The sequence below is a fragment of the Brassica oleracea genome, chromosome C2 (genome assembly GCF_000695525.1).
Source record: "Brassica oleracea var. oleracea cultivar TO1000 chromosome C2, BOL, whole genome shotgun sequence".
Taxonomy (NCBI): domain Eukaryota; kingdom Viridiplantae; phylum Streptophyta; class Magnoliopsida; order Brassicales; family Brassicaceae; genus Brassica; species Brassica oleracea.
The window spans coordinates 50,831,082-50,858,887 of record NC_027749.1 but is presented as its reverse complement, the minus strand read 5'-3'; the positions used below and the strand labels follow the sequence as shown (position 1 = coordinate 50,858,887).

Sequence of the window (27,806 nt, the reverse complement as noted above, 5' to 3'; positions counted from 1 at the left end):
TCTCAGGGTGGAGTCTATCGTGCTGATAACGTGTTGTAATTAGAGAGTTTAGAGACTGAATATTTCTGTGTTATTATTAATGAACAAAGGGGTTCCTTATATAAGGATTACAAGATAAAGATAAAAGGAAAGTGTACATATCCTTATCCAAGAGGAAATAAGAAAACTATTAAAACATAGGAAAATGAAGCTATCTATATCCTAAGTCGGCTAAGGTTTTGCCCAATTCTCTCTCCTCCTTGCGGTCGCGGTTGGGCTTGATGTGGCCAACGGGCTTTCTCCTCTTGTCTTGGTTAATGTCAATCCACTCCATGATTTATAACAAATCATAATTTAAATTTAATCAAAAACCTGGGCGTACCGCTGGCCGCCTACCCTAGTTTAATAATAAAACATTTCTAAACTATATGATATCGTCAAAAAATGAGGCCCTGAACACGTGAGGGCAGAGCTATAAAAGCTCGCGTCTCTCGCTCCGTGATATACGCAGCGCAGCCACAGAGAGGAACCCTAAACTAAGTTAATTCGTCTTGGATTTTTCTTTTGCGGCGAAAGCAATAGTCTCCTGGAAACCATGGTTCGCTTCACCGACAAACAAATCGCCCGGTTCAGAACGGCAGAAGTAGTGGTGTGCTGGGACATGGTGGGATGTCCGATCCCAAGCGGTATGAATGTCGTCACTGTGTCGAACAACATACGTGGTTCCGTTAAGAAGGCGGGTTATCAAGGTCATATAGAAATAAATGCTTTTGGTTATTCGTTACCGTCCGTTGGTGACTTATTGGATGCCAAAGTCACGATGAAGGTCTTAACCGAAGGTGCTTTCTTTTAGCTCTCTATCACACAGAACAATCTCTCTCTCTCTCTCTCTCTCTCTCTCTCTCTCTCTCTCTCTCTCTCTTACCTATGTATATTGATCTTTTTTATATATATATTTGCTTTCAGGAGACGTGGAAGAGAGACTTCAGATGATTTTATCGCACTTCCTTTGCAGGGCAGTTGAGTATCGTAAACGAGTCAATCTTATGCTAATCATTGGAGACATCTCAAGGCATTCCCAGTTCAACTTCGAATGCGCTTTTAATCTACTGGAAATGAAACGATACAATTGTATCTTAGCACAGCCTAAGTACTTGCCAATCTTGGAAGAGGATACCATTACTACAACATGGCTTTGGGACACCCTCTCAACCGGAGGACAAGCTCTCAGAAGAAGGCTAAAATTTGCTGATGACGACGACCATACTTCTCTTGATGTGGTGGATTATACCAGTACTGGTATGCCACGAAGTATGTCTTATGAGTTCTCAGCCTGCTACTTCGACCGTAAGATGTCCCTCTCTATCTCTCTCCTCAATTTATATCTGTTTTTTAAAAAAAAAAAAATTCTCTTATGCGTTTTATCTTTTTTGGAAAAAAAAATCCTTGCGGTGGCCGAAACAATCTGGATGCCCGGTCCCTGAGGGTCTCCCCGTTAATAATGCTGTTTCAAACATTGAATATTCGATTCGTGTTACGGGTTGCCGTAATCTGATGATGTCAAGATCATTCTTTGTTTATTGTGACGCTTTTAAGATGTGTGATGTCTTGGGGAATATCTATTTCCCATTCCCCATGCGACACGCAGGCACTAAAGAAGTGAGACGCAAGAAGATTTTCGTGGACTTTATGGGCAAGGCTATTGGCCATCGTTAACCATTAAATCTGGTGCTAATCATGGAGGACATCTCAGAACACCCGGAGATCCTCCATGCTCTTGAGTTTTGCAAAGGGAGAAAAAAATATCAATATTCTTTTATCACAGCCACGTCTTGACCTGATATCAAAGGAGCTACTTAGTTCTGTCGGAGCATTATGGCTTTGGAATAGCCTATGTCTCGCAGAATGCCCTTTAACAGAAGAAGACATTGAAGGAAAAGGAGAAGGACACATCAAAGGAGAAGGAAGGAGAAGGAGAAGGAGAAGGAGAAGGAGAAGGCAAAGGCAAAGGCAAAGGAGAAGGATAAGCTCAGCTCCGAGGAGCCTGAGTTTCCATCTACTGACTCTGAGTATGAGTATTTGCAATAAAAAAGAAAATTAAGGGTGCATGCTTCCAGTGTTGGAAGAGATTTCGTTGTTACAAAGACTTGTTTTTATAAGAGGTTATGTTTCCCTTGAATGATTACGTATATTGATATCGACATATATAGTATAAGTAGTTGAGATATTCTAAGAATCATCTCAGAATATACAAGGAATAATATCTATGCTTTACAGATGATAGTAATCCTCTAATACCCTCCCGCAGTTGCAGCGTGGGCTCTGTCACACCAAGACTGGACCGAAATCTACAGAAGAGTGATGACGGTAAGCCCTTTGTGAAGATGTCCGCATACTGCAGGCTTGAAGGAATGTGATGGACATGAACTTGTCCCATTAACACATTTTCTCGTACGAAGTGTATGTCGATCTCGATATGTTTTGTTCATTGATGTTGAACCGGATTACTAGAGAGATAGACAGCACTGACGTTATCACAATAGACCACTGTTGCTTGCTGTAGGGGTCATCCCATTTCGAGTAGGAGATTACATAGCCAACAAGATTCAGCCACTACATTCGCGACACCTTTGTATTCGGCTTCGGCGCTTGAGCGAGATACCGTAGGCTGTCTTTTGGCAGACCAAGATATTAGGTTGTCGCCGAGGTAAAGACAGAAGCCAGAAGTCGACTTTCGTGTGGAGGGGCACCCCGCCCAATCAGCGTCAGTGTACGCCGTGAGCTTCATGCTCTGTTGCTTGAGGAGTTGCAGGCCCATATGTTTCGTGCCTTGTAAGTAACGAATTACTCGGTGTAACGCAACCAGATGGGGCTCGCGAGGATCGTGCATGAACAAGCAGAGTTGTTGGACCGCGTACGTGATGTCAGGGCGAGTGAAAGTCAGGTACTGCAACGCCCCTGCCAAACTTCGATAATCCATTGCATTTGCGACCGGTTTGCCATCATCGTCTCCAAGCTTGGATTTGAGATCCACTGGTGTTGTGTACGGTTTACAATCAGCCATGCCGGCGCGTTTGATGATGTCATCGGCATACTGAGATTGATTCAAGAAGATGCCTTTGTCATTCAACTTCACAGAGACGCCAAGAAACGAACTTATGCGGCCTAAGTCCGTCATGGGAAACTCAAACTTCAGAACCTGAATTATTGTGTCGCGAAGTGTGGTGTTGGATGCAGTCACGATAATGTCATCGACGTAGAGGATGAGATACGCCATTAAGCCATTCTTTTTGTAAATGAATACGCTTGTATCTGACTTGCATTGTATGAATCCATTTGCTGTAATGAAGTTAACAAATCTTGCATTCCAGGCTCGCGGGGCTTGTTTTAACCCGTAGATAGAACAATTCAACTTGCAAACATGATTTGGTTTTGAAGAATCGATGAAGCCGGGAGGTTGAAACATGTATACATCTTCATCCAAAGTCCCATGTAGAAATGCGTTTTGCACGTCTAACTGATTGACCTGCCAATTATTAGTTAAAGAAAGATGTAACACAGTTCTTATAGTGACCGGCTTGACTACCGAACTGAACGTCTCGTCGAAGTCGACTCCCTGTTCCTGCGACCTCCCATTTACCACTAAGCTAGACTTGTGACCTTTGAAGTTGCCCTCTGCATCATACTTATGTTTATAAAGCCACATAGATCGCACAATGTTAGTGTTAGGAGGCCGAGGTACTAAATCAAAAGTCTTGATTTAATAAAAGCATCATACTCAACATGCATGGACGGGTTCCAATTTGGATCATCGAGTGCTTGAAGATGGCCTTTTGGTAATGGAGATTGTGTTTGAGTAAGGAGCGAGATTATGTGTTTACGCTTTGAACGGGTTGACATGGAGTGCCTTGGGGCCTCTCGCAACGCTTGGGTTGGGAGAGTTGGCGCCTCTGTTTCTGTTTGAACTGCATCCGGTGAAGGTTGGATGGCAGGAGACGAGACCAATATCTGGTGAAACAGAGGTGAGGGTTCGACGTCAGCTGAAAGGAAGTCATACGTTGATTCAGGTTTGTGTTTTGAATCTTCGTATGGAAAGATGTTTTCGTCGAAGTTCACATTGCGTGAGATGATGATCTTTCTAGTGGATAGATCGAAGCATCTATACTCTCTGTGATTTGCTTGATAGCCAAGAAATAAACATTTTGAAGATCTAGGAGAAAGCTTTTGTAAGTGAGAATAATTGAGGTTAGGGTAACATAAACAACCAAAGACTTTTAAGTGAGAATATGATACCGGTTTGTTGAGTAAAACAGAGAAAGGGATTTTGTTGGCGATAGCTTTAGAGGGCAAGATGTTTAGAGTATGGACCGCCGTATGAAGCGCCTCTACCCAGAAAGAAGATGGTATGTTTGCTTGAAAGAGGAGGCTGCGTACCGCATTGTTGATTGTACGTATCATCCTCTCCGACTTTCCGTTTTGTTGAGATGTGTGTGGACACGAGAAACGAAAAGTTATCCCATTAGAAGCAAAGTATTCATGAAACTCTGAGTTGTCAAACTCTCTTCCATTGTCACATTGTAGTGACTTTATAGTTCTGCCAAATTGAGTTTTCACATAATTTGAAAAGTGCAGAAATTTAGAGAAGGTTTCATGTTTGTACCGCAAGGGATAGACCCAGAGAAAGTGGGAGAAGTGATCAAGAAAGAAAATATAGTATTTATGTCCACTTAGACTCTGGATTGGCGATGTCCATAAATCAGAATGATCGATGTCGAAAGGGTTGTTGACAATCGTTTTTGAGGTGATGAAAGGTTGTTTTGTGTGTTTTCCGAGTTGACAAGCTGAACATAAATGAGGTAAATCACGTTTATTGCATGACAAATCAGAATGAGAAAGCAACAAATTTAAGGTCTTGTCGCTGGGATGAGCCAGACGACGGTGCCAAACATCAGAAAAAGTAGTAAGAAAAGCAAAAGGAGGCGTCGTCGCTTTATTGGAAGAAGGAAGAAGCGGGTAGAGGTCTCCTGTGCTATTACTGCGGAGAATCGTATTCCGCGTTCGAAGATCCTTCACAGAGAAACAGAACAAGAATTATCTTTAGTAAAGCGACGAACCGAGATTAAATTTTTGATCAAAGAAGGAGTGACAAGAACAGATTTCAAAGCCAGAGGGCGTGTATGTGTTTGAAAGGAAAAAGAACCCGATGAGTTAATTGGAACCTTACCACCATTGGCCACAGTGACCATTTTTCCGGTGCTAGAATTAACTACAAACTTAAGATTACCTGCCGTGTTGGTGAGGTGAGCAGTGGCGCCGGAATCCATGTACCATTTATTATCCGTCAGATCAATTAGTGTCATGGTATTGAACGCGGTTGCAAAGTCCATTGTAGGCACTAGCTTCTGCTCTACGTTGGCGTGTGGTCCTTGAGGCATAGACTGTTGTGGTCGCAGCCCAAGAATGCCTGCTTGCGGGAAAGCATTATGCGGCATTTGAGTCCAAGGGTTAAATTGCTGCTGGGGCCACATCGGGTTTGCATTATGCTAGAAGGGAGCGTTCCAGTTCATGAACTGTTGTCGCGGCTGGTTGTTGTGTCGCCCCCTGCCTCTGCCTCTGTTCGAACATTTCCTCTGTTTGAGAAGCTCCGTTGGGTGGTCTGTTACTGGGGCTTATGCTCGTTGAAAGAGACTGAAGCAGCGAGAACTTTTGGTGACGAGGCCGACTCATCTTTGTGGGATAGCGCTTTCTTTCCTTTGCCAAGACGATCCTCTTCCAAGATTAGCATGGATCGTGCCTCCTCAAAGGTTGGAAAAGGCTGACGGTGCATTATGATGTTGATGATGTTGTCATATTTGCCATTGAAACCATTGAGCAAGTAGGTGACAAGCGTTCTTTCAGAAACAGTGGCATCATGGTTGGCGAGCAAGTCGGCGATTGATTTCAGCTCCTGACAGTACGCATGAATCGAGAGATCACCAAGTTCTTGTGTGCGAAGCTTATGATCCAGTTGGATCGCTCGGGCCTCTTTGTTGTTGCGAAAGAAATTCTCCAAACGGAGCCAGATCTTGCGTGACGTACCACCGGCTTTGAAGGTACTTTTGAACAAATCCTTCGAGAGAGTCCCGTATAGCCATAGCTTGACTAGTCCATCACGTTTCTTCCAAGCATCATCAGCGGAAAGAAGGGTACCGTCGAGATGACCGGAGACGTCAAAACTCTGGCAATGGGTGAGAAACAACTCCTTCCATGCGTCATAGTTACCATCATCAATGTCAAGGAGGAAGGGAATGTAGTGCTTGATGTTGGTGACGCCATAGGCGCATTCGTGTGGAACAGCAGGAGCGGCCATTGGTTTGGGGAAGTGAGAGGTTTAAGAGATCGAGATTTGAAGGAGAAGAAGAAAAAAAGAACGAGAAATGAGAGAAGAGAAGTGTTGATAGGTTCAGGATATAGAACCCTCTGATATCATGTAAGTGGTTATGTTTCCCTTGAATGATTACGTATATTGATTTCGACATATATAGTACAAGTAGTTGAGATATTCTAAGAATCATCTCAGAATATACAAAGAATAATATCTATGCTTTACAGATGATAATTATCCCCTAATAGTTTTATGTGTCGTTATTTACTTTAAATGAATTTGTGTGTGTGTCTAATGGCTTCACTCCACTTTCAGTGAAACCTGTAGAATTATATGTTTTCTTAAGATGCCAAAAAAAAAACTATATGATATCGTAAGCGGTAAACCTTAAATACTTATTTTTTTCTCACATATTTCCAGTAGTATTAGCAGGGCCGGCTCAAAGAAAATGTGGGCCCTTGGGCAAAGTGATTTTCAAATTATTTTTTTACATATATTTTGGATAATTGAAAAAATTGGACTCTTATCCCTTTTTTTTTTTTTTTTGAAAAAATAGACCCCTTTTTAATACTAATTACTCTAAAAAAGAGTTGGGCCCTGAGCCCACGCCCCATTGCACTGCCTCCTAAGCCGGCCCTGAGTATTAGAAATGAGATACTTTTGAAACTCTACTAATTGATACGTTACGTGAATTTAGGTTTTATGTTCATGGAAATTGTGTTTCACTTTACACATTCCCGATATTTTAATAAACCAGATGGGGATGCATAAACATATATATATAATTTGAACTGTGTTCATTTCGTTTTTTCTTCAATATTTCGTTCACCCACACATTCTACGGTTTATAAATCAGATGATAATTACTATTTTTAGTACAAACTAAGGCTATGCCATAATAATCTGAACTGTATTTACAATTAAAATATAGGACGGTGCATATTCTTTTCATTCAAAAACAAATGTAGTATGTCTTCAAAATTAGTAAACATGGTATGAACGGTCACCACATATATTTAATACTTTATGTTAGATTGTTATTAAAAACTGGCAGACTTCTATCACCAAGTAATATTAAAATGTAAACCTCTTATGAATTAACTTTCACACTATAAGACCACCAGCTTCAAATGTCAAAACACAAAAAAAACGGTGATTAAAGGGTAAAATTATCCTATAGACTCTTAGGGCATATATATGCATATTATCATCATTTATATTATATAATACCCATTTGTACCAATTCATAAATTAAGGTTTTTCAAGAGTATAATATATAGTGGAAGTTGAGATGGTGAAAATTTATACAAACTTTAACACACCATACTATAAGGTGAAAAAGTTTTCTTACGTTCTTTCATGACAGTGAATCAGTAGACTACTGAATCTTCTTCAGTAATTCCAGAAAGGTTCAAGTTCAACCAGTCCAGTGGAGGAAGACGGGTCTTCTTGAGCATTGAGTCGTCTCTTACCGTATTCAAAATCCGACGAAGTATCAGTGTTCATGTCAGTAGAAACTGCGGTTTCTTGTGAGACACTCATCGCTTTGAGACTCTGCCTTGTGTTGTTATCAATCATAGCCTGTAGAGCCGAACGTTCTTGAGCGAGCATCGGGCTTTGGTAGAGTGGAATTCTCTGGAAAATGTCGGCTTGGATCGAGTTAAGAACAGTGTTGCTGAAGCCATTGAGTGTGTTTCGTCGGGCTTGATCAGTTTGGTTGGAGAAGCAGGGCACGTAAACCGGTTCTGTTTTGGTTTTATCATTGTAACTCGAATTATCGGTTAAATGGGGAAAATGAGAAGGGTTAAAGCCGGTTCCAAGTGAACCGATTCGGATTAGACTTGAAATAGGGATCTTCTTCCCTCCAGCATTCTTCTGGAACACTCTACATATCACCCATTCATTCTGAAAACTCCAACAAAAGTTATTAAACCAAAGAAACAGAGAAAAACAGAGCAGAAACAGAGCTTTTAGATAGAAAAAACCTTTGCGGTTTGAGGTAAATTATGAGCAGAGAGTTTGCCTTCAAGCCTAAACTCATGCATCACCCAATTGGTTTTCTGACCTTTAGGAGCTCTTCCTCTATAGAAAACAAGTGTCTTCTTCATCCCAACAAGTGATTTACCACGGTAAATCTCCTTATCTTTCCCGGTGGCCTTCCAATAACCGGCTTTAGTAGCCCGGTTAGTCCTCAAACCGGTTGGATATTTTTTGTCCCTCGCACAGAAGAAGTACCATTCTTTTTCTCCCATTTTAGCTATCCCTGTAAAATCAGTCCCCAACAATGTTATGTTTCAAGAAGAGGACAAAGAAAAGAACAGTTCTGATCATTGAAAACATACACGGTAACTCCCATGGCTCAGACTTATTGAAGTCAACTTCACCAATAGCTTTAGCTGAGAAGCTGATGTCAAGAACCTTCTTGTGGAGATATTGAGTTATGAGTTCTTCATCTGTTGGATGAAACCTGAACCCTGGAGGAAGATCTATCTGCTCTTCTTCCTTCTGAAACTCACAAAAGGTCTCCATCTTTCTCCCTCCCTGGCCCAAGAAACCTTAAACCCTAAATATTGAATGAATAACCAACATATGGTTTATTTATTTGATCTTGAACGGTGTTTTTTGGAGAGATGGATTCAGAGAATACTATGTGAATATATTTATTATAAATAAAGAGGAAAAAACGATGAACAGAGAAGTTGGGGAGAAAGGTTAGGAAGATGAAGTGAAAATATAAAGGAAAAGGCCAAATGAAACTATAAAGGATTGGAGAAAAAAATATTGAAATATTTATTTTCTTAATTATAAGAACTAAAACGATTTTTTGTAGAATTTGGAAAAATAAAAAATATAGTTCCCCATATTTGTGTGTGAGTGTGAGAGGAGAAAGATACGTAATGTGTAACGCAACTTGCGTAGGTTGTTTTAGCACTTGCCACTTTTAAAGAAAAAAAAAACTTTTCTGAGCTTTATTAATATCAATAAAATTAATTAAATTTGAAAATATATTACTAGACTTAATGAAAAATTAAGAAATTATAGGAGCTAGAAAATAAAAAGATACTGTTTTGCAAAACTAACAAGAATAGATAACTACGATTCTTTGAATCTAACGCATTAAGCATAGCTACTATAATTGTAATGAAATACAATTAATGATCTATATTTATTACGTCAGTTAAGTAATACAATGAATAAAGACATGTTTTCGAAAATAAGTTGCAAAGAAATATCACAGTATGGTATTGAATATCCACGGTGGAATGAGCGAAAAGTTCTTTAACAATAGTACACAAAAATAGTGAATGAGTTTAGGGTTCAGATTTTCGATATTAATTTAATAGAACAAAAGTTAATTAGACTTAGAGATCAACATGTCTATCTATACACTATGAACTATAGCAGAAAACTTTTGGAATCGTCGCGGTTATAAAAAAAATAGATGCATGCTAGGAAATAAAAATGATAAAAAGTTGATGTTTCAGTAGTAGTACTATTTTTTTTTGTCGACAGTAGTACTATTTAATATGCATATAGTAATATTTGGCAAAAAAAAGTAGTACTAATATTTAATTTTTTTTTTTGGTCGAATATTTAATTTTTATAGTTTTAAGTTTTGGAACTCTCTTTCAAGGAAGAATCAAGAATGATTGACAAATGATGTTTGATGTTTCTGGTGATACCCTTATTGGTTCTTTAGTGTTGTTACCTTATTCGTCAAAATTGAAATCTTTTATTACAAACAGCAGAACCACTTAGAAAAGGTCAAAGGAGTTACTGTATAATATTCTTTTTAAAAAGTTATTCTGTTTTGAAGAGCGAAGTGCGTTCGGTGTATCAGTAAGACCATCTTTATCCAACGAAACCCACTTATTTTTTATTTATTTTTATTTTTTTATCTGATTAAAAAAAAAAAATTAAAAAACGAATCAATCGCGGGCTACTACGTGTATGTAGGGCATGCGAACAGTGCAAAAAACCCACTTAAATCGGTGATTATTTGGGAGCTTTAAGCAACGGTTTTTCTCTTTTTTTTGTGAGGCCTACACTAAAAACCCCCCTCAATCCATGCCATAAAGATGACCTAACACACTTTGATTTAGGAATGTGAGTTGTACAAAAAAGAGGAATATGTGTTAGACACTTGGAGTGGGTGTTCGCCTAGAATTGCATTATTTATTTAGTTTTTAATCGTGTGTTATATGGTGGGAAACATTTGATATGAATGGTGACCAGAGACAAGGAATAATGCATTCCCTAACGTTTCTAAAAAATATCACCATTCACGAAGAATAAATTTTTTTTCTCATTCCATACCATTCCTTTTTTTTTGTAGAAAAATAAAAAACAAAAGTATTCTTTGTTAAATTTGAGAAAGAACAACCATTCATTTTCATTCCTGAAATTTTATTCTTTTACGTTTTTTTTATTCGTTCCTCTTGTTTCCAGAATGATCACCAGTCGAACCCTTGGAGTTAATCCTACTCAAATTCAGTATATATATATATACTTTTTTTTTTTAAAAAAAAAAAAACTGATATATGTAATTTTCATAAACAATTCTACTAATAAAAATTGTACGATACATCTCATTTGTAAAACACAAATCCTACACAATTTATTTGTATGACTCAATATGAATATGCATATAAATTTTGTTTTTAATCTTAAATCAAGATTAATAAATCATTTTTTATCATTTTTAAATCAAGCTGTGATTATCCTTATAATTAAATTTGTATTTGCATAAACAGAATATGCATCAGTTGAAAACAAACATATGCATGGTCTCTGGTATTGTATTTGTTTAAGTCTTTCATATTTAATTTTATATCTATTTTTTGTAACACAATTTTTTTATCTTAATTAGTAGAAAACTACATCTAGTGGTCCACTTTTTTAGGTTATGATAGAGAAGTGAACCATGAGATATGCACATATGATATTGAATGTGGGCTGAGGTTTGTAACTTAAAGAACGTACAAAGCATATATTCGCATTCTTTCCGCATTATCCATTAGAAACAAAAATATATGCACGTGATTCTACATAACTGGATCAAAACTCCTAGTTGAAAATCTGGTAGGTAATGTACTAATGTTTCCACCGTTTTAGTTATTATTGGATTAGCCAGGTTTGTTCGGATCACTTGGTTAACAAAATAGGTTCGCAACAAATGTAGTTATTATGGAACTGGATTAGCCTTTAGCTGTGAAATTTAGATCGTAATCTCAACATTATAAGCCTCGTTAAAAGTAAATAATTTGTATACAGGAAATCAAAATTTTAACTTCAAATTTAAAACCTAACTGTCCTCTCACACAATAACTTCTTATCCAAAGAACTAATTTGGCACAACTCTCAATTTGGAAGTTACTTCAAGTCCACAAACAAGATTTCTTGACTTGTTTCTATATGTATGTAATTTGAAAATCAGTGTATTCTTACCTGTTGGTCGCTATCATCAGGACATTCACTTCGGTTTTTTCAATGTGTTATAGGCTTAAATTTTAGTGTTTCATCTTTTAGTTTGTTCATATTCTTGAGTTTCATTTGGCTCCAGAAAGATTGTGATCTTTACTGGCTTATGGTTTTGGAAGGAATGTATTCTTTGCCGACCGGTATAAAAATTAATCATATTTTCATATGACCAAAAAACCGTCTTGTTACTTTTTTGCTGAGGCTCATACCACAAAATGAAAGCACTTTGTTCAAAAAAAAGAAGAAATTCTTTTAAATAGAAAGTAGGAATTATTGAAACAAATTAAATGATCAAAATAATATTTTCACCATTTCTCCAAAATATATTGATAAGAGACATATAACGCTAAAAGTTTTGGGCAGCGCCACTCCATCTTTTCCATTTGCTAGTAGTAAACATGCATTATTAGTAATTTGATGAATGTTGAACAAAAAAAAAAAATTGATGAATAAGCCTTCAGTCAAAAGAAAAAAATGATGAACGAACTAGAACGAACAATAAGCACGATGGGTATTTTCACTTTTCATCTTTTGCATAGTTGGGTTTCACCAAAGTACCAAACAATTACGACTGACACTCTTTATAACGCTCCGACCCGTCCACCGCTAATGGGCCACCCACGCCCGTTCTCTCGGCCCGTGGGCCCCATCCCATCCGACGGTCGGTCCGTTAATTTCTGAAGGCTCGAAATCATTGTTTACTGACCCTGCAATCACCACCCAACTTTTCTCCGTGCTTTGGTCTCACTCGCACGGTATCGCGAATCACTTCCCGATAAGTCACCCATCCTTTCACTACTACAGCCCAAGCACGCTTAATTCTGGAGTTCTAAACGGATGTGTGACGGAAAAGGTAAGTCAACTTTGGTGACATAGATAACCAAATCAATTATCTTAAGCCTTTTCATACATCACAACTCGGGATGTTATACTCTTATCGGTATATATTTGATCACCTTCCCAAATGATTTTTATTTTAAAACGAAAACACAATTACAAAACTAAAATTTATAAAAATAAATTAATATATGACGAGTAAATTAATGTATGATAATTATACTTGTTGTCTAAACCATATATTTTATAATTATAAATTAATTGTTACAGAAATTGATCTGCAAATTTTGTAGGATGTTGATTTAAATTTTTGAAATCCAAACTATGAGCAAACAAAAAATTATGGTTGTGGGGTTTCTTTCTCCGTATATATAAACTACAGTGATTAAGGTATATGCTCCTAAGAGAGGTCAAAATTGGAAGTATACATGACGTGATGGAAGAAGACGATAACATCTTCGGTCTCTTCTTTCGTTCGGTGTCGTATCCTGATGAAGCAGAGCACCGAAAAAGCGTGTCTGGCACGTAGAGAGCCGTTCGAAGTTGTAGGTCTGCAGCTAGATACCTTTTCCACCACATGTTTTCTCCGGTTTTGGCGTTGAACCTACGAGCGCTATATTCATGATAATATCGGTAAGTAGAGAAAAGATTTCAAATCAAAGTGGATAATTGTTACAAGGTTTTCTATACTTCAATATATATGTTTAACAGCTAAACAATTTAACATTATGATTTGCACAGCATAACAGTTCTAGAGGTCGACTCATAGTAAACACCATGATTATATTTTATCAACAGTATGCATTATATATACAATTACAATGATTTAACATGGGATGGTTTATGGTTATAAGCTGATGATACGAACATAAACCACTCAATTATGTACAATGTTCGTTTTTTTTTAATTTTTTTGGATAAACAATCATATAAAATTTAATAATATTTCCTCTCATGACTCAAGTGATCATAAAGCATAATTATCTTCCCCTTTTGGTAAAAAATCAGAAGCAAGATTAGCTCATGGATGTGTAGATTTTTGTCCTATGCTGGTCGGCTACAACTGATTAATTCAGTGTTGATGAGTATAGTTAATTTCTAGACAGCAATCTTTCGTCTATCTAGTAAATGCGTAAAGGAGGTGGAACAAATTTGTTCTGCATTCTTATGGACATGGCCTGTGCTCAAATCTACAAATGCTAAAGTAGCGTGGAAACAGGTATGTAGTCTCAAGAGTGAAGGTGGGCTGGGGATAAGAGATCTAAAAGGAGTTAATAAGGTGTATGAGCTCAAGCTTATTTGGAGAATGTTAACCGGAGAATCTTTGTGGGGTAAATGGATCAGATTCAACTTGCTTAAAGGAAAAAAATTCTGGACAGTAAGCTCAAAAACGCAAGCAGGTTCTTGGATGTGGCATACGATGTTGAAATTGATAGAAGTGACTAAGTTGTTCTACAAGAAAGAATTGGGTAATAGGAGACATACATCCTTTGGTTTGATAAATGGTCAGATAGGGGAGTGTTCTTTGACTTACTGGGTGAAAGAAGCATTATAGATATGGGTGTGAAAAAGGAAGCGACAATATTAAATACTCGGAGGAGAAGAAGACATCGAACGGGTTTGCTTAATGATATCGAATCTGACCTGAGCGTTATTGCAAGGAGTCTAAATTCAGAGAAAGAAGATATTAGTCTATGGAGTAGAAAGTCGGGTTTGAAGCAGAATTTCTCAACATATGAAACTTGGATGTTGCTGAGAGAGAGTAAGACACAATGTAATTGGGCTCGAGGTGTTTGCTTTTCTCAAGCTACACTAAAGTTTGCTTTTATGGCGTGGTTGTCGATTCGGGATAGAATGTCGACATTGGATAGAGTTGCTAGATGGAGTCAGGGTCTAGATGATATGTGTGTTCTCTGTACAAAATGCCCCTGAATCGAGAACCATCTTTTCTACGAGTGTTCCTATACTGCTCCGGTTTGGGAGTACATCACCAAAGGGATATTGCAAAACTCCTTCACTAATGTTTGGTATGATATTCTAATACTTATCAGAGATGAGATTAGGGAGAAGAAGAGTTTTTTTTTTGTGTCAAATATGCATTTCAGGCGGTCTTGTATGCAGTGTGGCGGGAACGAAACAAAATAAAACATGGTGATAAGTTGTTGCCGTTGCCGGTGCTTAAGAGAACGATTGATAAGTGGATCCGGAACAAGATCAGTTTGATGAGAATGAAAGGGATTAAGGGAATGGAAGAGCTGATGCAGTTTTGGTTTCATACTATAATGTAAATAGCTCCTTAGCAGTCCTAGTTGTGTGATGTAGATAGATATTTAGAATAAATATCTTAATTATTTAGTGTTTTATTTATTATTTGGATAATTATCTTTAATGTTTTAGGGTTTTATGATTTCTTATATATAGTCGTTTAGGCTTAAGTTTGTATTTAGATTTTGATTGATTAATAAAAAGGAGTTTTCCTAAAGAGGTTTCTATAAACCACCGAGAAGAGTATTCTCAATCCTAAGAGTTTTTGATTAAGCACTGTGAAGAGTATTTATAAACTCTAGTTTCCGGGTATTCTTAGAATCAACGGATCTAGTTCTATCCTAGAAGCTTCCGCTACATCAGGTGGTATCAAAGCCAGGTTTTGGTTTCTTAATCAAAACTCGATTATGGAATCATGTAGAGTTTGTTCGTCGAAAGTGAACAAATTGTTTTCAGAGAAATTCATGGTGATTCAATATTCGATGTTTATGATGACGAAGGTTGGATTCAAGTTGAAGATAATGATTTGGATGACCAAGAGCTAAACAATCTTTACAATGAAGTTCTTCTCCAAACGATTGGGTTTATTCTCATGAACGGCAGCCGCTTAGGGTTACACAATTCAATTTATGAAGATTATTGTGCTAATTGGGCTTTTGGAAATAATAGCCCGATTTTAACATGTCGGTGCAATAAGGAGCACAAAGATTTTAAATCATTCAATCTCATAAAACACGGCGGGTATGAATGGTGACCAAGGAACGACGAGGAACAAATGCATTCTCTAACATTCCTTAAAAAATTCACCATTCATAAGGAATAATTTTTCATTTTCATTCCCTACCATTCTTTTTTTTTTTGTAGATAAATAAAGAACAAATTAATTCTTTGTTAAATATGGGATGGAATAACCATTCCTTTTCATTCCTGCAATTTTGTTCCTCTACGTTCATTTTCTCTTCGTTCCTCTTATTTCCAGAATGGTCATCAGTCGGAACCGGCATGTTTTTGATAAGTGTGGGAATTCACGAGAACAAATGGATAGTGGAAATTTGATCTTATTATATGCAAGATCACATGGAGACAAAAATCCAGTTCCTTGTGAGATGCTACGCTGAGGTTGTTGATTTGAAGATTAAGGTGATGGTGCGAATGAATTACGTTCTTTTATTTGAAGAATATTATTTATGGAAAAGTCGTAAAAAGTTAAAAGTTCTCATGAAGATTTCAAGTCTGGAAAGCTTTGAAATAGAAGATCACGGTTAAGATTCGAGGGCGAATCTTCTCCAACCCGGAGAGAATAATGCAGATAAATATTTGAAATATTTCCAAATATCTTATTATTTGTTTTATCAATTATTTAGATAACCATTTTTAATGTTTTTAGGATTTATGGCTTTCTTATATATAGTCGTTTAGACTTAAGTTTGTATTCAGATTATTGATATTGATATTTTATAAAGAGCTTTTATTAAACACTGAGAATAGTATTCTCAACCTTGTTTTCGGTAGATCTGTGAATCTCAACGAGTTCAAGAAGGCAACTTTCTTAGGTATTCTCAGAATCAATAGGTTACTTGCATTATCGTAGGTTCCGCTAGATCATTATAGCAATTGATGAGTTTCAATTTTTAACTTTTAAAAGTAAAAATGATGCACTTGTATAAAAGTTTTTTTCGGTGAATAAAATTTAACATTTGTTCAAAAAAATTTAATAATATTAATCACGTATCAAAACAACAAATATTAATCGCATACAGTTATTGGGCTTGTACACTATTAAACATTGGGCTACAAATTGTGGGCTTCGAACGAATGAAAGATTCTGTAAATCGCTCCAACTAAAAAAGGTACATTATTCAAGAGCTAGTTTCATATTTTTGTTCAATTTTTCATTGTGTTTTGATGTGTTATTATAATTATATATTATAGTTCTCTTGTAATTAACATATCTGTCAATTGGCTGAGTTAATCCCAAATGTGATGTTTCACAAAAAGAGCTTAGAACTACGTGCCATGGCCTTAATGTTCATGTGCTTCTACAGGGACCAGAGGGAAAACTATGAAGTTTCAGCTGACCATTGCTACTGTAGGCAGAATCATCAAAAACATTATGGAATTTTCATAACATTTCGAATATTAGCAGTAAAACAGAAACTGACTTTCTTCTTGAAATCTGGGTTTTGGATTTACCTATCTAAACTATCGAGAGCAAGGTTAAAATATTATGGATAATTTCAGACGCTTTACCTCAGCATCAAGATTGTAATCATATATGTTGTTACACATCAGATCTGATGATTATTTGAATTCCATCATTGGTAAAGCCTCAAACTTTCAATCAAAACAAAACAGCTATAAGTATTGTAGATAATAAAAAGGGATTTTTAAAAACTGAAAGGTAAAAAGGATTGTTAATGCATCAGATATTCCCATTATAGACTTTAGTCAACACGGATAATTTCTGATGTCCCTGTCTGTTTAATCGTCACTTGCAAAGAAGACAAACTAGAGAACAAAAGAAAAAACAAAGATTCAAGAACACAAAAAGTTGTTTTGTAAAATAGATTTAGTATAAGGTATCAATCCCAAAGATGTCTGAGAACTTTCAAGAACCATAGTATTCTCAACTATAAGCAAGAAGCTTAACAAGAAAGCTGAAACCAAAAAGAAAAAGAAATTAAGATTGCGTTGAAGAAACTGATTCAAGGACTTTCACTGTTTTATAATCAGAGACAGAGACTAGGGGGGGGGGGGGGGGACTGAGCTATTAGATGAAAGAATATTAATTATAATGTACCCATGATGTCATCTATGGGCATGTAGCTCAGATGGTAGAGCGCTCTCTTAGCATGCGAGAGGCACGGGGATCGATGCCCCGCTTGTCCACAACTTCTTAGCCTAATCTTTTTTTTTCCTGCAGAAATAAGGCCCGTTTATCTGAGCCATCCTGGTGAATTAAAATGTAGATGTTTATTTGGACCAGCTCATAATAAGGCCCCCTAATCATCATATTTATATAGGAGAGACCACTTCCTATATTTTGCTCAGGGCCCGTATAACCCCCATTAAGTCAACTGTGAAGAAAATAAGTATCTGATCACTTGAGATCATCTCCGACCCGACTCTATTTCTATCTTTATATGTTCTCCTAAATAGAAAAATTATGTTATATTCTATAACAGAGGTGAAAATGCTCCAATGTATACCTCTATAATAAAATTCCTCTATTTATAGAGGAAAATATAGAGATATGTTATTTTCACCTCTAAATATAGAGGCAAAAAGTAATTTTCCTCTATATTTTCCTCTAAAATAGAGAAATTCTATTATAGAGGCATACATTAGAGCATTTTCACCTCTATAATAGAGATCTTTATTTTAAAGGAAATTATAGAGATATACATTGAAGATGCTTCAAATAATCACTTTTTCTGCTTTGTCTTTTTTTCTGCCTCGTTTTCGTCTATTCAGTTTTAGAATTTTTCTTTTTTTACTTGAATATTAAGAAAATAGTGAATTTTGCGTCGAATGACATAAATTCACCAAATCATAGGCTGAATAAAATTTCATGTACATATGGTAAATTTCAAGTGTTTATTGTAAGAAAACAGAAATCTCATAAACCTATAAAACCCCCTATATTAATTGAAGAATATTATGTAAATGATAAATGTATTTATAACACTTTTAAAATGGTTAGTTCTGCATAATTAATTATATTAATTACTTTTTAGTATTTTTTTTGTATAACTGAGTTAAAAAATACAAAATTAAATTAAAATTATTTGAAAAGTATTTAATATCGAGTATGTATATAGATTTATTTTTAGAAATATATATATATATATATATATATATATATATATTTGTGATGGAAGATTCTACAAAATGGTCTCCAGGCCATTATATATTTGCCTCTATATATATATATCGAGCATCTCCTACCCACCTTTGTATTTGCTTCTATAATAGCATTTAGAAGTAAAATCACTTCAACCCTACTATATATCTTCCTCTAAAATAGAGATTGCTATTTTCACCTCTATATTTAGAGTAAGAAATAACATTCTTCTATAATAGAGACATATTTTTTTATTCACAAAATTATCCAATAACTTTTTACTTTAACAATTATAACCAAAATAAATATTTTTTAGTGAAAATGTATTGTTTATATAAACATATAATCATACTTTTTATTTACATAATAGTTTCTATAAAAATATTCAGTGTAAATAATATCATAATTTTATGAATGTTAAACTAAATTGGGTTGATTTTCAACTTTCACAAATAAAATGTACTATTTGTAAAATTAGAAAAGAATATATCAAGAATATTCCCTTTTAGAGGAAGAAATAGATGAATCCATTGTAGACAAATTCATTTCTATTATAGAGTTTTTCTATTTCAGAGAAAAAAATAGAGAAATACATTAGAGATTGTCTAATTGGATAGGTAGAATTTTATTTAAACAAAAATCATATGAAACTTCGTTAAAATCGATAATTGGCTAACATAATTTAAATTAGTAGAAAAAAGCGAAGCAGACATTTTGTAGTCACCAGGCAAAGCAGTGTGTGATAATCGAAAGTAACATCCGCAAAATAGCATGTTATATTTTTATTTCCTGAGAGTAACTAAATCAGAGAGCAAAAGCAAGACTATTAAACTTAGGGTTTGTGCCTCCGTGCATAAAGAAAGTTTGACCAAATAAAGAAGAATAAATCATCAAAGGGATATGATTCAATTCATTCATCTCTAGTTATCATCGATCTTATTCTTCTATTCATTTCATCTCTTTTTTCTTGTGAAAGTTCGTTTTGTTTATATCACAGTTTTTCTTGGTCGTTTTCTGATTCTTGAAGCCTTTGAACCGAATCTTGACAAATTTAGAAAAGGGGTTTTGTTTGGTTTCTTTCTTCTTCCCCAGATTTTTCATCATTTTCCTAGGGAAGTTATCACCTGACTTTTGTGTGGACAGCTGATCTTGTCTTTAAATCTCCCTCTTGTTATCAAGAAACAGATTCTTGGTTTTGATTTGGATCCAAGTGAGTTCGTTTCTAAAAAAAAGAAACTAATTTTCTTTTTCCTATAAAATGGTTCAGATTTAGTGTTTCATATGGATTCACCCACTAATCATGGCAGGAAGATGGTGAAAGGGAAGATCGAGATCAAGAGAATCGATAACCCAACGAGTAGGCAAGTCACGTTCTCCAAGCGTAGGAAAGGTCTCCTGAAGAAGGCTCACGAGCTTTCAGTTCTATGCGATGCTCAAGTCGCAGCCATTGTCTTTTCTCAGAAAGGCAAACTATACGAATACGCTAGCTCCGAGTAAGTAACCTAACATTTCTATAACTTTTAATCCAATTAATACGCATTTATACATATTTACAATCTTCTCTTTAGTCTATATAAATGAATATATTGTTCTTACTTTACTTTGCTAATTTATTTATGTATGGCACAATAGATTTCTAGCTAATTGTAGCTGTTGCGTTTAACTTCTCAACAAATTATGCCTTCTTAAACCGGGGCTTCTAGCTCTAGTGGTAAAAGATTTACAGCTGTGAGTATCGCCACCTGGGTTCGAATTCCGGCCACTAAGAAATTAACATTTCGGCATCGCCAGAGACAGAAGACCGACACGTGGCAACACGTGACTAGTCTGGATCACTTCTGTGAGGCCAATTTTTTTTTGTCATTTATTTACTCAATAGTACCACCAAGTTTTTATTTAAATGAATTCAAACCTAATCACAGTTCTTCTTTACGCACGAGCAATCAATTTAGGACTTTCCAAAGAAGTGTTCTTGAACTTTGAACCTAGTATGCCTTGAAACTCATGCTGAAACCACTTGACATGTTTATAATTATATTGAAACATCCTAGTGTACATGCCATACTGTTAAGAGTACAATTGGACCAATTTAAAAAATTTCCCCATGATGTATGAGAGAAGATTTTTGCTAGGGTCTCAAACTCTAGCCCTCGAGAAGTTTTCATGCTATCTCTTATAGCCGATAGGTGAGTTAGTTTCTTAAACCAAATCCAAACTTAAATGATGCCACTAATGATTATCAAACCCAAACATTGATCATAATCATGTGAAACCATATATTGATAGTCACTTGGTGAACTGTACTAATCATCTCTTCCCATTATTTTGTTAGCGAATTGCCGATATCTACACTTGAGTGGGTTTAGATAATTAACCAACCAAAACTTTTGGAACAAGAGTTTATGTTTTTTTTTTTTTTTTTTGAACTTGAACAAGAGTTTACGTTTCATTCACAGTTTCGAGTTTACCAAGTTTGACCATTTAAAGCAAATCGTTGGTACGTAGTGGAAAGGCGAGTGCATCCTAGCTTATAGTAATGCTTTTGCCATTGAGTTTGTATAGATAGGAAATCAAGTTACACAAATTAAAAATACATATATTACTAACAAATTGATATTATATGTTCAGCTATTTCTTCTCCTTTAATAGGTGGAATGACATATCGAAAACCTTACAATGTACATTCTTCATCCTTCGGAAATCTTTCATAGTTTTTAATTATATTAATCCTGAGATAGGCCAAGCTGCGATCGACAACATGTATCGAATTTAGGCTCGGAAAATATGCATACAATCCATAAATCATGCATATGTGTGAATGTTCTTGTTGGTCATGATAACATTTTCGGAAAATAGTAATTGTATACTTAGAAATATTATAATGATGATTGATGAAGTGATCTTGAAAATTAATTCAGCATGAAGAAGATGATGGAACGATGTGAGTTACATAGAAGGGAATATTTTCATGAAGAGAGACTCCAAAAAGAGCAGCAGGTGCAGGATCTCAAGGATGAAATCACGATTATGGTGAACTCCATTGAACTTCTTCAACGTCATTGCCGGTTAGTTTCTGATATTTCTATAGATAATGCAATAGGTGATTCTATATACGCTTATGAAGGCGATAATATGCATCTTAGGAGGCTAATGGGGGAAGATTTAGATACTTGTTCGGTGGAGGAGCTCAAAGAGATAACTATTCAAATTGAGAAAAGCCTTACTATTGTTAGATCAAGGAAGGTAAACTTAATAAATACATAGTACTTGATTTTGAAATCTTTACGTGTTTGTTATAATGTGTTTAGCACTAATGGCTTATAATTAGGGTCTTCTAGAGTATTTTCTGATTACACATATCAACATATGTTCTCTGAGACTTCTGAGTCTAAATGATTAGCTATCGAACCAGCATGCGCAACTGCTTATTCCGGATTCTACAATTTTGGCAGGCTAAGTTAAATGAAGATGAGGTGGGGAAACTAAAAGCAGAGGTAATTTTACTTTATTATTTTAGTTGGTTCTTTACGGCATATAATATATAAATTTCATTGTGATTTTTTTTCTTGGGTTTGATCTTATTAGATTGCAGGAAAAAGAGAGCTGTTAAACGAGCGAACTAGGCTGCACGAAATGGTATACGCATACGCATATATATATACAATCCAAGGACATATATGCATGTATTCATTCATGCACGCCCTACACTTATTTAATCATGAACTTAGTCTTTGCTATCTATATTTATAACTAGTACATATGGATACTATATATAAGTTCACAACTCTGAAGGGAAGTTTTCATGATTTCTCAATAGATATCTACCTCAAGCGGAAAACGCAATGATAGATTCATTAGCTAAGATTGTTAGAGCGTTCCATATAATGTTTTTGTTGTTGACTGTCATATTCTAATCTACTAGTTACAAAGATCATCTAATTTAATAATATAATAATCTTTTGATGTTAAAAAACAAAATCGTTTAGCGCTTTATCTCTTTATTCTTTAAATAACAAAAATATCATTCAGCTATAGACATCATGGTGGATTAACCTTTGAAATCCATGACAACTCTCATGAAAAATCTTATGGTTGATTAATAGTGCTTTCAACTGAAATCTAACTTGAGGAAATCTGAAAATCGTCCGTCAAAAAGTTGTTTGTTTTTCGTGAACTTTTTGTTTGTTTCTCTCTGATTATATATTGAGTTTCTTTTGTTTAGGATTTAACTTGTCATCATTTCAGTTTGAAGAAAAGACCTTGTGGATGCAGTCGAGGAACTTAGAGAGTGAGAAGAATGCATCTTCCTCTGCCTGTGAAAACATGCACATATCCAATGTCGAAACTGATTTGTTCATCGGATTGCCTAGAAGCAGAGTGTAATGATCTCTTTCTTTTTTATTAACAGGTTCTTGTTTTCATATTTTCCAAGTATATACTCGATTCTCTATTTGCGTAAAACTAAGAAATAAAGTGATGTATAATACCTTGACAAAAAAAACAGTGATGTATAATAATGTTATGATTGTTATCTACTAAATAATTGTTTTTTTTCTCTTCTCTGTCGATCTGATTTCATTTTTAATTCTTTTGTGATGTTAATGGCATGGTTTTATATGGCTAACTACTGCTTTTATTTCATGTTTCTAGTTTGGGCTATTCATCTCTCAGGCAAAATATCTTATATAAACGGTTTTAACGGAGACTGAGTTAATGACACAATGTGATTAATAATTTATAAAGCTACAGTTAATTAATTACCACTTAATCAATAGACCTAAATAAGCAGTTAGTAATTAATTGTTAAGACTTAAGAGCATAGTGCACTAAACACTTATGGTAAGTGGTTAACTCCTTTTGAATAGTATTCGTATGTATTTATGTTTTCTTCCGATTTCTGAATAACCTTTTGAATAGTATTTGTACGTATTTATGTTTTCTTCAGGTTTCTGAAGCTATATATGCATCACATTGGTACAAATCATATAATAATATATTCAAACAAACACTTCTCGCAGCAAAAGCAATCAAAATCATTATCACCAAAAAAATTTTATAGCTTTTTTTTATTCCTTGTTTCTTTTTCATCATAATGAGGTGCGAGAAGTCATTTTCAAACGGGAGTACTCTTAGAGGGCACATGATGTCTCATAGTCTGATACGTTCTGCACCAAACGCAGAATCAGCGAGTGGCTCGACCCTTCCATCGCTAGAGACATCCAACAATGGAACCGTTTTGATTAGATCTAACCACACCAGCGAAGTTGGGGAACCAGATCTAAAGAGAGACGAAGGTGCACAGAAAATAAAAGGCAAGAGAAAGATGATCGTGGACGAGGCAGATTCTACCGGGTCTGGTAGTCCTTTGACAGCTGTTGAAGAAGCTGGTTTAATTCTTGTAGCGATGTCTAAGGGACAGAGGCCAGAAAATTCTCAGAATTGGAATGCTATTGATCGTTTGTTAGCAACTCCAAACGGTAAAGAAGAATATTACCAAAAAGATTTAGACTCTGATGATGATAATAAAGAAGTCAAATACAAGTCTGTTGCTGAGCTTCTCACTCAAAACGTGGAAACCCAAACAGAAGACAGCGATGAAGATGATGAGGTTAATGATGCTGATGAAACAAATTTGGTTACGAGAGAGAAAAAGTGTAAGAAAGAATTTATGTGTGATGTATGTGGAAAAGTTTTTGGTTCGTATCAGGCATTAGGTGGTCATCGAACGAGCCATAAGTGCAAACGGTTGAAGATTTGCGACAAAAATGATCAAGACGGAGAATTAGTTCCAAACAAAAAGAATGATCAAGACCGACGTCACCAGTGTGGAGTTTGTGGCAGAGAATTTGAATCTGGTCAAGCACTTGGTGGTCACATGAAGACTCATTACATATAATTAGTTCGGTTATTATTGGTTAGTCGACTTCAACCGAGTGACATAGAACCTATGAGAATTGATTTGGGTCATTAACTGAGCAAATTATGAATTATGCTCCTTATGTTTATGTTTTTCTACCCTTTTTAGTTTATTTTCTCTGTTTTATGTTAAAGTTTGTGTTTTGTTTTCATTTTTCGTACCTTTGAGTTTGTTTTGTATAATAATAAAAGTTTGGTTACAGTTTATGTGTTTTTCATAAAGTTTCTTGTTCAGAGTATACTTTCGGAATTTATTTTCAGCACAAAATAGCGAAATAAATGTTGATGTAGTGATTCTATATGGTTTAGAGAAATTAATATGATTAAGGACATAATTCAGAAAAGACATAATTCATAGTACAAGATTAACAACTATTCATAAATCATAATTCATAGTAATATTGTGCCAGTCAAACAACAAGACTAAAACATTAATGGAACATTATTATGCTTTATTTAGAAAATTTTCTATATTTAATGTATCTACATACGTGTAAATTTACAAATTAATCATAATTTATGTTTTTGTTTGACTAAGCGAAGTCAAATATATTCAATCCAAATATATATACATTGATTAATATACGAAGTAAACAAGAATAGCATAATGATTAGTTGTAAGACTAAGAATTTACGTTAAGTGGAAATATCATTAAATGAAGTCGTATCTTGATTGTTTCTTTGCATTTATGTTAATAAAATGAAATATATATATATATAAAGTTGGGTTTTTCCATTTTTCTGGTAAGTGGCAAATTGATTTTCCAAAACACGTGTTATTCATGTATTTTTTTTTTACATTTTAAATCTTTTTTTTTAGATTATTGCAATTTGGCCAAGTATTTTTTAATTGTGCACTATCTAATCATTTTCCACTAACTATTATCGTATGAAGTTTGATAATATATTTTATTGTTCACTAAAATTCAAGATGAGTAAAGTAATAAATAGAATAATAGAAATATATTTTACATATTTAATTTATTCACAACTAAAAATAACATAAATATTTGTTTTTTTTACCAAGTTCTATTATTTAATTTATAAATTATATATTTATTTAACTATTAAAAATATAAAATGACCAAACTAATAAGAAGAAATTAGAGTGCAATATATAATCTAAACATAAAACTTCCAGTGACAGAGAAAAAACAAAATACCATAGTAACACTAACTCAATATTGGAGCTGGAAAAAAATCAACAAAGAAGACTAACCTATCTCATCTTACCACATATAATGTCTTGGTTAGAACAAACAGATGTCAGAAAAAAGTAAAAAGATAAAATATGAGACAAAACAATCCCTAGAATACAAAGGATCGCGATCAAGCACCATCGCAAAAAAACCAAAAAAGTGAGTCAGAAACTTAATAATCATCGGAAGAACAAAGTCACCACGAAACAAAAAGACGCATGTCTAAAGCACCGAAAGCACAACCACCTGCTAAAAGATAAGAAGCACCTCACAAACTAAACAAACACATACAAGGCGCCCATGCCAGCGAAGAACAACAAAACTCTGAATAAAAGAAGCCAAAGCTCCAAAAGACTAACTCCGCACTCCTGCACCAAGGGATGCATGAGAAGAAGATAAACAACCTTAGTGGGGGGGGGGGGGAGAATGGAAGCTAACCACCGAGAAACCAAAGCTTAAGCTTGAGACCATAAACAACCTTTTAAGCGCACAAAAACATACACAGAGAAAACACTATCCAAACTTGGAGTAGCAAATATGGCGAAAGGAAGAGCCACCAAAGACGTGATTAACGATGAAAGGTGCAACGAGATGAGAGAACAAAGAGATAAAAAGAGACAAAATGAAATCAACAAACCGTGGAGCCATCCTCGAGCTATGAAAAAGAGCATAGAAGTCAAATCACCAAAAATCATATCTTGAAAACCAAGACGAGCAGAGACTATCAACTCCAAACAAACGACGAAGAAGACAACATCAATGACAACTAAACTCTGACCCAACCCAACGAGATGTAGTTTCTAACCTTAGCCAAAATCTAAGGAAAAAGAAGACCAATATTGATCGAAATAACCTACATCGCCGTAAGAAACAACCGCACAACATGAAACTAATATGCATGATCTATAATCTCACAGAAAAAGAAGGTGAGGAAAAACAAGAGCACCGAGGTGAATCTTTTCCCAGTGATGGTGAGAAGCACTGCACACCGGAGAGGTAAACGAAATATATAGATGGTGACGGCTCAATGTCAAAATATGGAGGAGAATGCTAAAAACATCTAAAAATAGTAATGTTCAAAAATGCGAAAAAATTTGACGCCGTTAATCTTAGAATCAACAAATGCCTAAAGACAAAGTTATTAAAATTCAATATGTTTTACATCAGAAACTCATTTCACCACTAATAAGTAGTATTATACATTCAACAACACATTATTAAAAAGACAAACACATAATATATTAACTTATTATTTACTACTACTTAACATAATAAAACACCAAATAATACTATTCACAAACACTACAAGAAAACATAATCTTAACGAGGGCGGTTTCCTCGTTATTTCGTCGTAAAAGATGCTTTACGACGAATTAGCGAGGAAGCGCGTTTGCTCGTTACTCGTCGGTCGTAACACATATTTCTTCGCTAATTCGTCGTAACTTAGCGAGAAATATATTTCGTCGTAAAGACGAAGTAGAGCTATTCGTCGTAAAGACCATGTCAATATTCCACGTAAGGACGTCGCTATATTTCCTCGTAAATACCTCGAAACGAGTTCCTCGTAATCTACACGTAAATACCTTGAAAAAGTTTCCTCGCAAAATACACGTAACAACCACGAAAGGGTTTCCTCGTAAAATACTCGTAAATCTTTCCTCGTTATTTCCTCGTAAATGGTTCTTCGTAAAATACTCGTTTAGTATTTCTCGTCATTTCCTCGTAAGGTTTCCACGTAAAAAGGTCGTACATTTGCTACGAATTTACTTCGTTTTTATTATTTTACAGAATTTAAAAATATAATTAAAAAATAATAAAAATTATTTAATTTAATAATAAATTAAAATTTAAAATAAAAATAAATCAATATGAAAATATTTTATATATAAATAAGTTTTGAATTTATATAATACAACAACCG

At 35.1% G+C, this 27,806-nt stretch overlaps 6 protein-coding genes across 7 annotated transcripts; 3 read left to right on the top strand and 3 right to left on the bottom strand.

The window, feature by feature from the left end:
• The first annotated feature begins 574 nt into the window (after positions 1-574).
• On the top strand, positions 575-1,695 carry LOC106324548. The gene is made up of 3 exons (XM_013762500.1): positions 575-818; positions 946-1,278; positions 1,628-1,695. The coding sequence occupies exons 1-3, from the start codon at positions 575-577 to the stop codon at positions 1,693-1,695; spliced, it is 645 nt and encodes a 214-aa protein (XP_013617954.1).
• An 850-nt stretch (positions 1,696-2,545) lies between these two features.
• On the bottom strand, positions 2,546-5,471 carry LOC106324547 (uncharacterized mitochondrial protein AtMg00810-like). The gene is made up of 3 exons (XM_013762499.1): positions 5,264-5,471; positions 3,566-3,654; positions 2,546-3,505 (listed from the first exon to the last, which is right to left on the bottom strand). Exons 1-3 carry the CDS (start codon positions 5,469-5,471, stop codon positions 2,546-2,548), a joined length of 1,257 nt encoding a protein of 418 aa, XP_013617953.1.
• A 167-nt stretch (positions 5,472-5,638) lies between these two features.
• Positions 5,639-6,328, bottom strand: LOC106324546. The gene has a single exon (XM_013762498.1). It carries the CDS (start codon positions 6,326-6,328, stop codon positions 5,639-5,641), a length of 690 nt encoding a protein of 229 aa, XP_013617952.1.
• An 867-nt stretch (positions 6,329-7,195) lies between these two features.
• Positions 7,196-9,055, bottom strand: LOC106325060 (NAC domain-containing protein 100-like). Its single transcript, XM_013763086.1, has 3 exons — positions 8,686-9,055; positions 8,329-8,606; positions 7,196-8,248 (listed from the first exon to the last, which is right to left on the bottom strand). The coding sequence occupies exons 1-3, from the start codon at positions 8,870-8,872 to the stop codon at positions 7,736-7,738; spliced, it is 978 nt and encodes a 325-aa protein (XP_013618540.1). The 5' UTR covers positions 8,873-9,055; the 3' UTR covers positions 7,196-7,735.
• A 10,783-nt stretch (positions 9,056-19,838) lies between these two features.
• LOC106326264 (truncated transcription factor CAULIFLOWER D-like) lies at positions 19,839-23,153 on the top strand. 2 transcript variants are annotated; one of them, XM_013764286.1, is made up of 7 exons: positions 19,839-19,980; positions 20,078-20,263; positions 21,689-21,835; positions 21,914-22,013; positions 22,223-22,264; positions 22,356-22,406; positions 23,016-23,153. In XM_013764286.1, exons 2-7 carry the CDS (start codon positions 20,082-20,084, stop codon positions 23,151-23,153), a joined length of 660 nt encoding a protein of 219 aa, XP_013619740.1. In that variant the 5' UTR covers positions 19,839-19,980; positions 20,078-20,081. The 2 variants fall into 2 exon arrangements, with proteins under 2 accessions (XP_013619740.1, XP_013619739.1); XM_013764285.1 differs by lacking the exon at positions 19,839-19,980 and having other exon boundaries at positions 20,052-20,263.
• A 709-nt stretch (positions 23,154-23,862) lies between these two features.
• LOC106324545 (zinc finger protein ZAT1-like) lies at positions 23,863-24,666 on the top strand. Its single transcript, XM_013762497.1, has one exon. It carries the CDS (start codon positions 23,863-23,865, stop codon positions 24,664-24,666), a length of 804 nt encoding a protein of 267 aa, XP_013617951.1.
• The last annotated feature ends 3,140 nt before the right edge of the window (positions 24,667-27,806 follow it).

What these genes read in the sequence shown, in the direction of transcription:
- LOC106324548 (XM_013762500.1), top strand. Translation starts at nt 575, where the DNA reads ATGGTTCGCTTCACCGACAAACAAATCGCCCGGTTCAGAACGGCAGAA. An exon ending in GATGAAGGTCTTAACCGAAG is followed by an intron (nt 819 to 945) that starts GTGCTTTCTTTT and finishes ATTTGCTTTCAG; the next exon opens with GAGACGTGGAAGAGAGACTT. An exon ending in GGTGGATTATACCAGTACTG is followed by an intron (nt 1,279 to 1,627) that starts GTATGCCACGAA and finishes TGCGACACGCAG; the next exon opens with GCACTAAAGAAGTGAGACGC.
- LOC106326264 (XM_013764285.1), top strand. Translation starts at nt 20,052, where the DNA reads ATGGATTCACCCACTAATCATGGCAGGAAGATGGTGAAAGGGAAGATC. An exon ending in TGGGGAAACTAAAAGCAGAG is followed by an intron (nt 22,265 to 22,355) that starts GTAATTTTACTT and finishes TGATCTTATTAG; the next exon opens with ATTGCAGGAAAAAGAGAGCT. An exon ending in GAACTAGGCTGCACGAAATG is followed by an intron (nt 22,407 to 23,015) that starts GTATACGCATAC and finishes TCATCATTTCAG; the next exon opens with TTTGAAGAAAAGACCTTGTG.
- LOC106324547 (XM_013762499.1), bottom strand. Translation starts at nt 5,471, where the DNA reads ATGCCGCATAATGCTTTCCCGCAAGCAGGCATTCTTGGGCTGCGACCA. An exon ending in TCACCTCACCAACACGGCAG is followed by an intron (nt 3,655 to 5,263) that starts GTAATCTTAAGT and finishes AGTATGATGCAG; the next exon opens with AGGGCAACTTCAAAGGTCAC. An exon ending in TCGACGAGACGTTCAGTTCG is followed by an intron (nt 3,506 to 3,565) that starts GTAGTCAAGCCG and finishes AATAATTGGCAG; the next exon opens with GTCAATCAGTTAGACGTGCA.
- LOC106325060 (XM_013763086.1), bottom strand. Translation starts at nt 8,872, where the DNA reads ATGGAGACCTTTTGTGAGTTTCAGAAGGAAGAAGAGCAGATAGATCTT. An exon ending in TGAGCCATGGGAGTTACCGT is followed by an intron (nt 8,607 to 8,685) that starts GTATGTTTTCAA and finishes CTGATTTTACAG; the next exon opens with GGATAGCTAAAATGGGAGAA. An exon ending in ATTTACCTCAAACCGCAAAG is followed by an intron (nt 8,249 to 8,328) that starts GTTTTTTCTATC and finishes TGGAGTTTTCAG; the next exon opens with AATGAATGGGTGATATGTAG.
- LOC106324545 (XM_013762497.1), top strand. Translation starts at nt 23,863, where the DNA reads ATGAGGTGCGAGAAGTCATTTTCAAACGGGAGTACTCTTAGAGGGCAC.
- LOC106324546 (XM_013762498.1), bottom strand. Translation starts at nt 6,328, where the DNA reads ATGGCCGCTCCTGCTGTTCCACACGAATGCGCCTATGGCGTCACCAAC.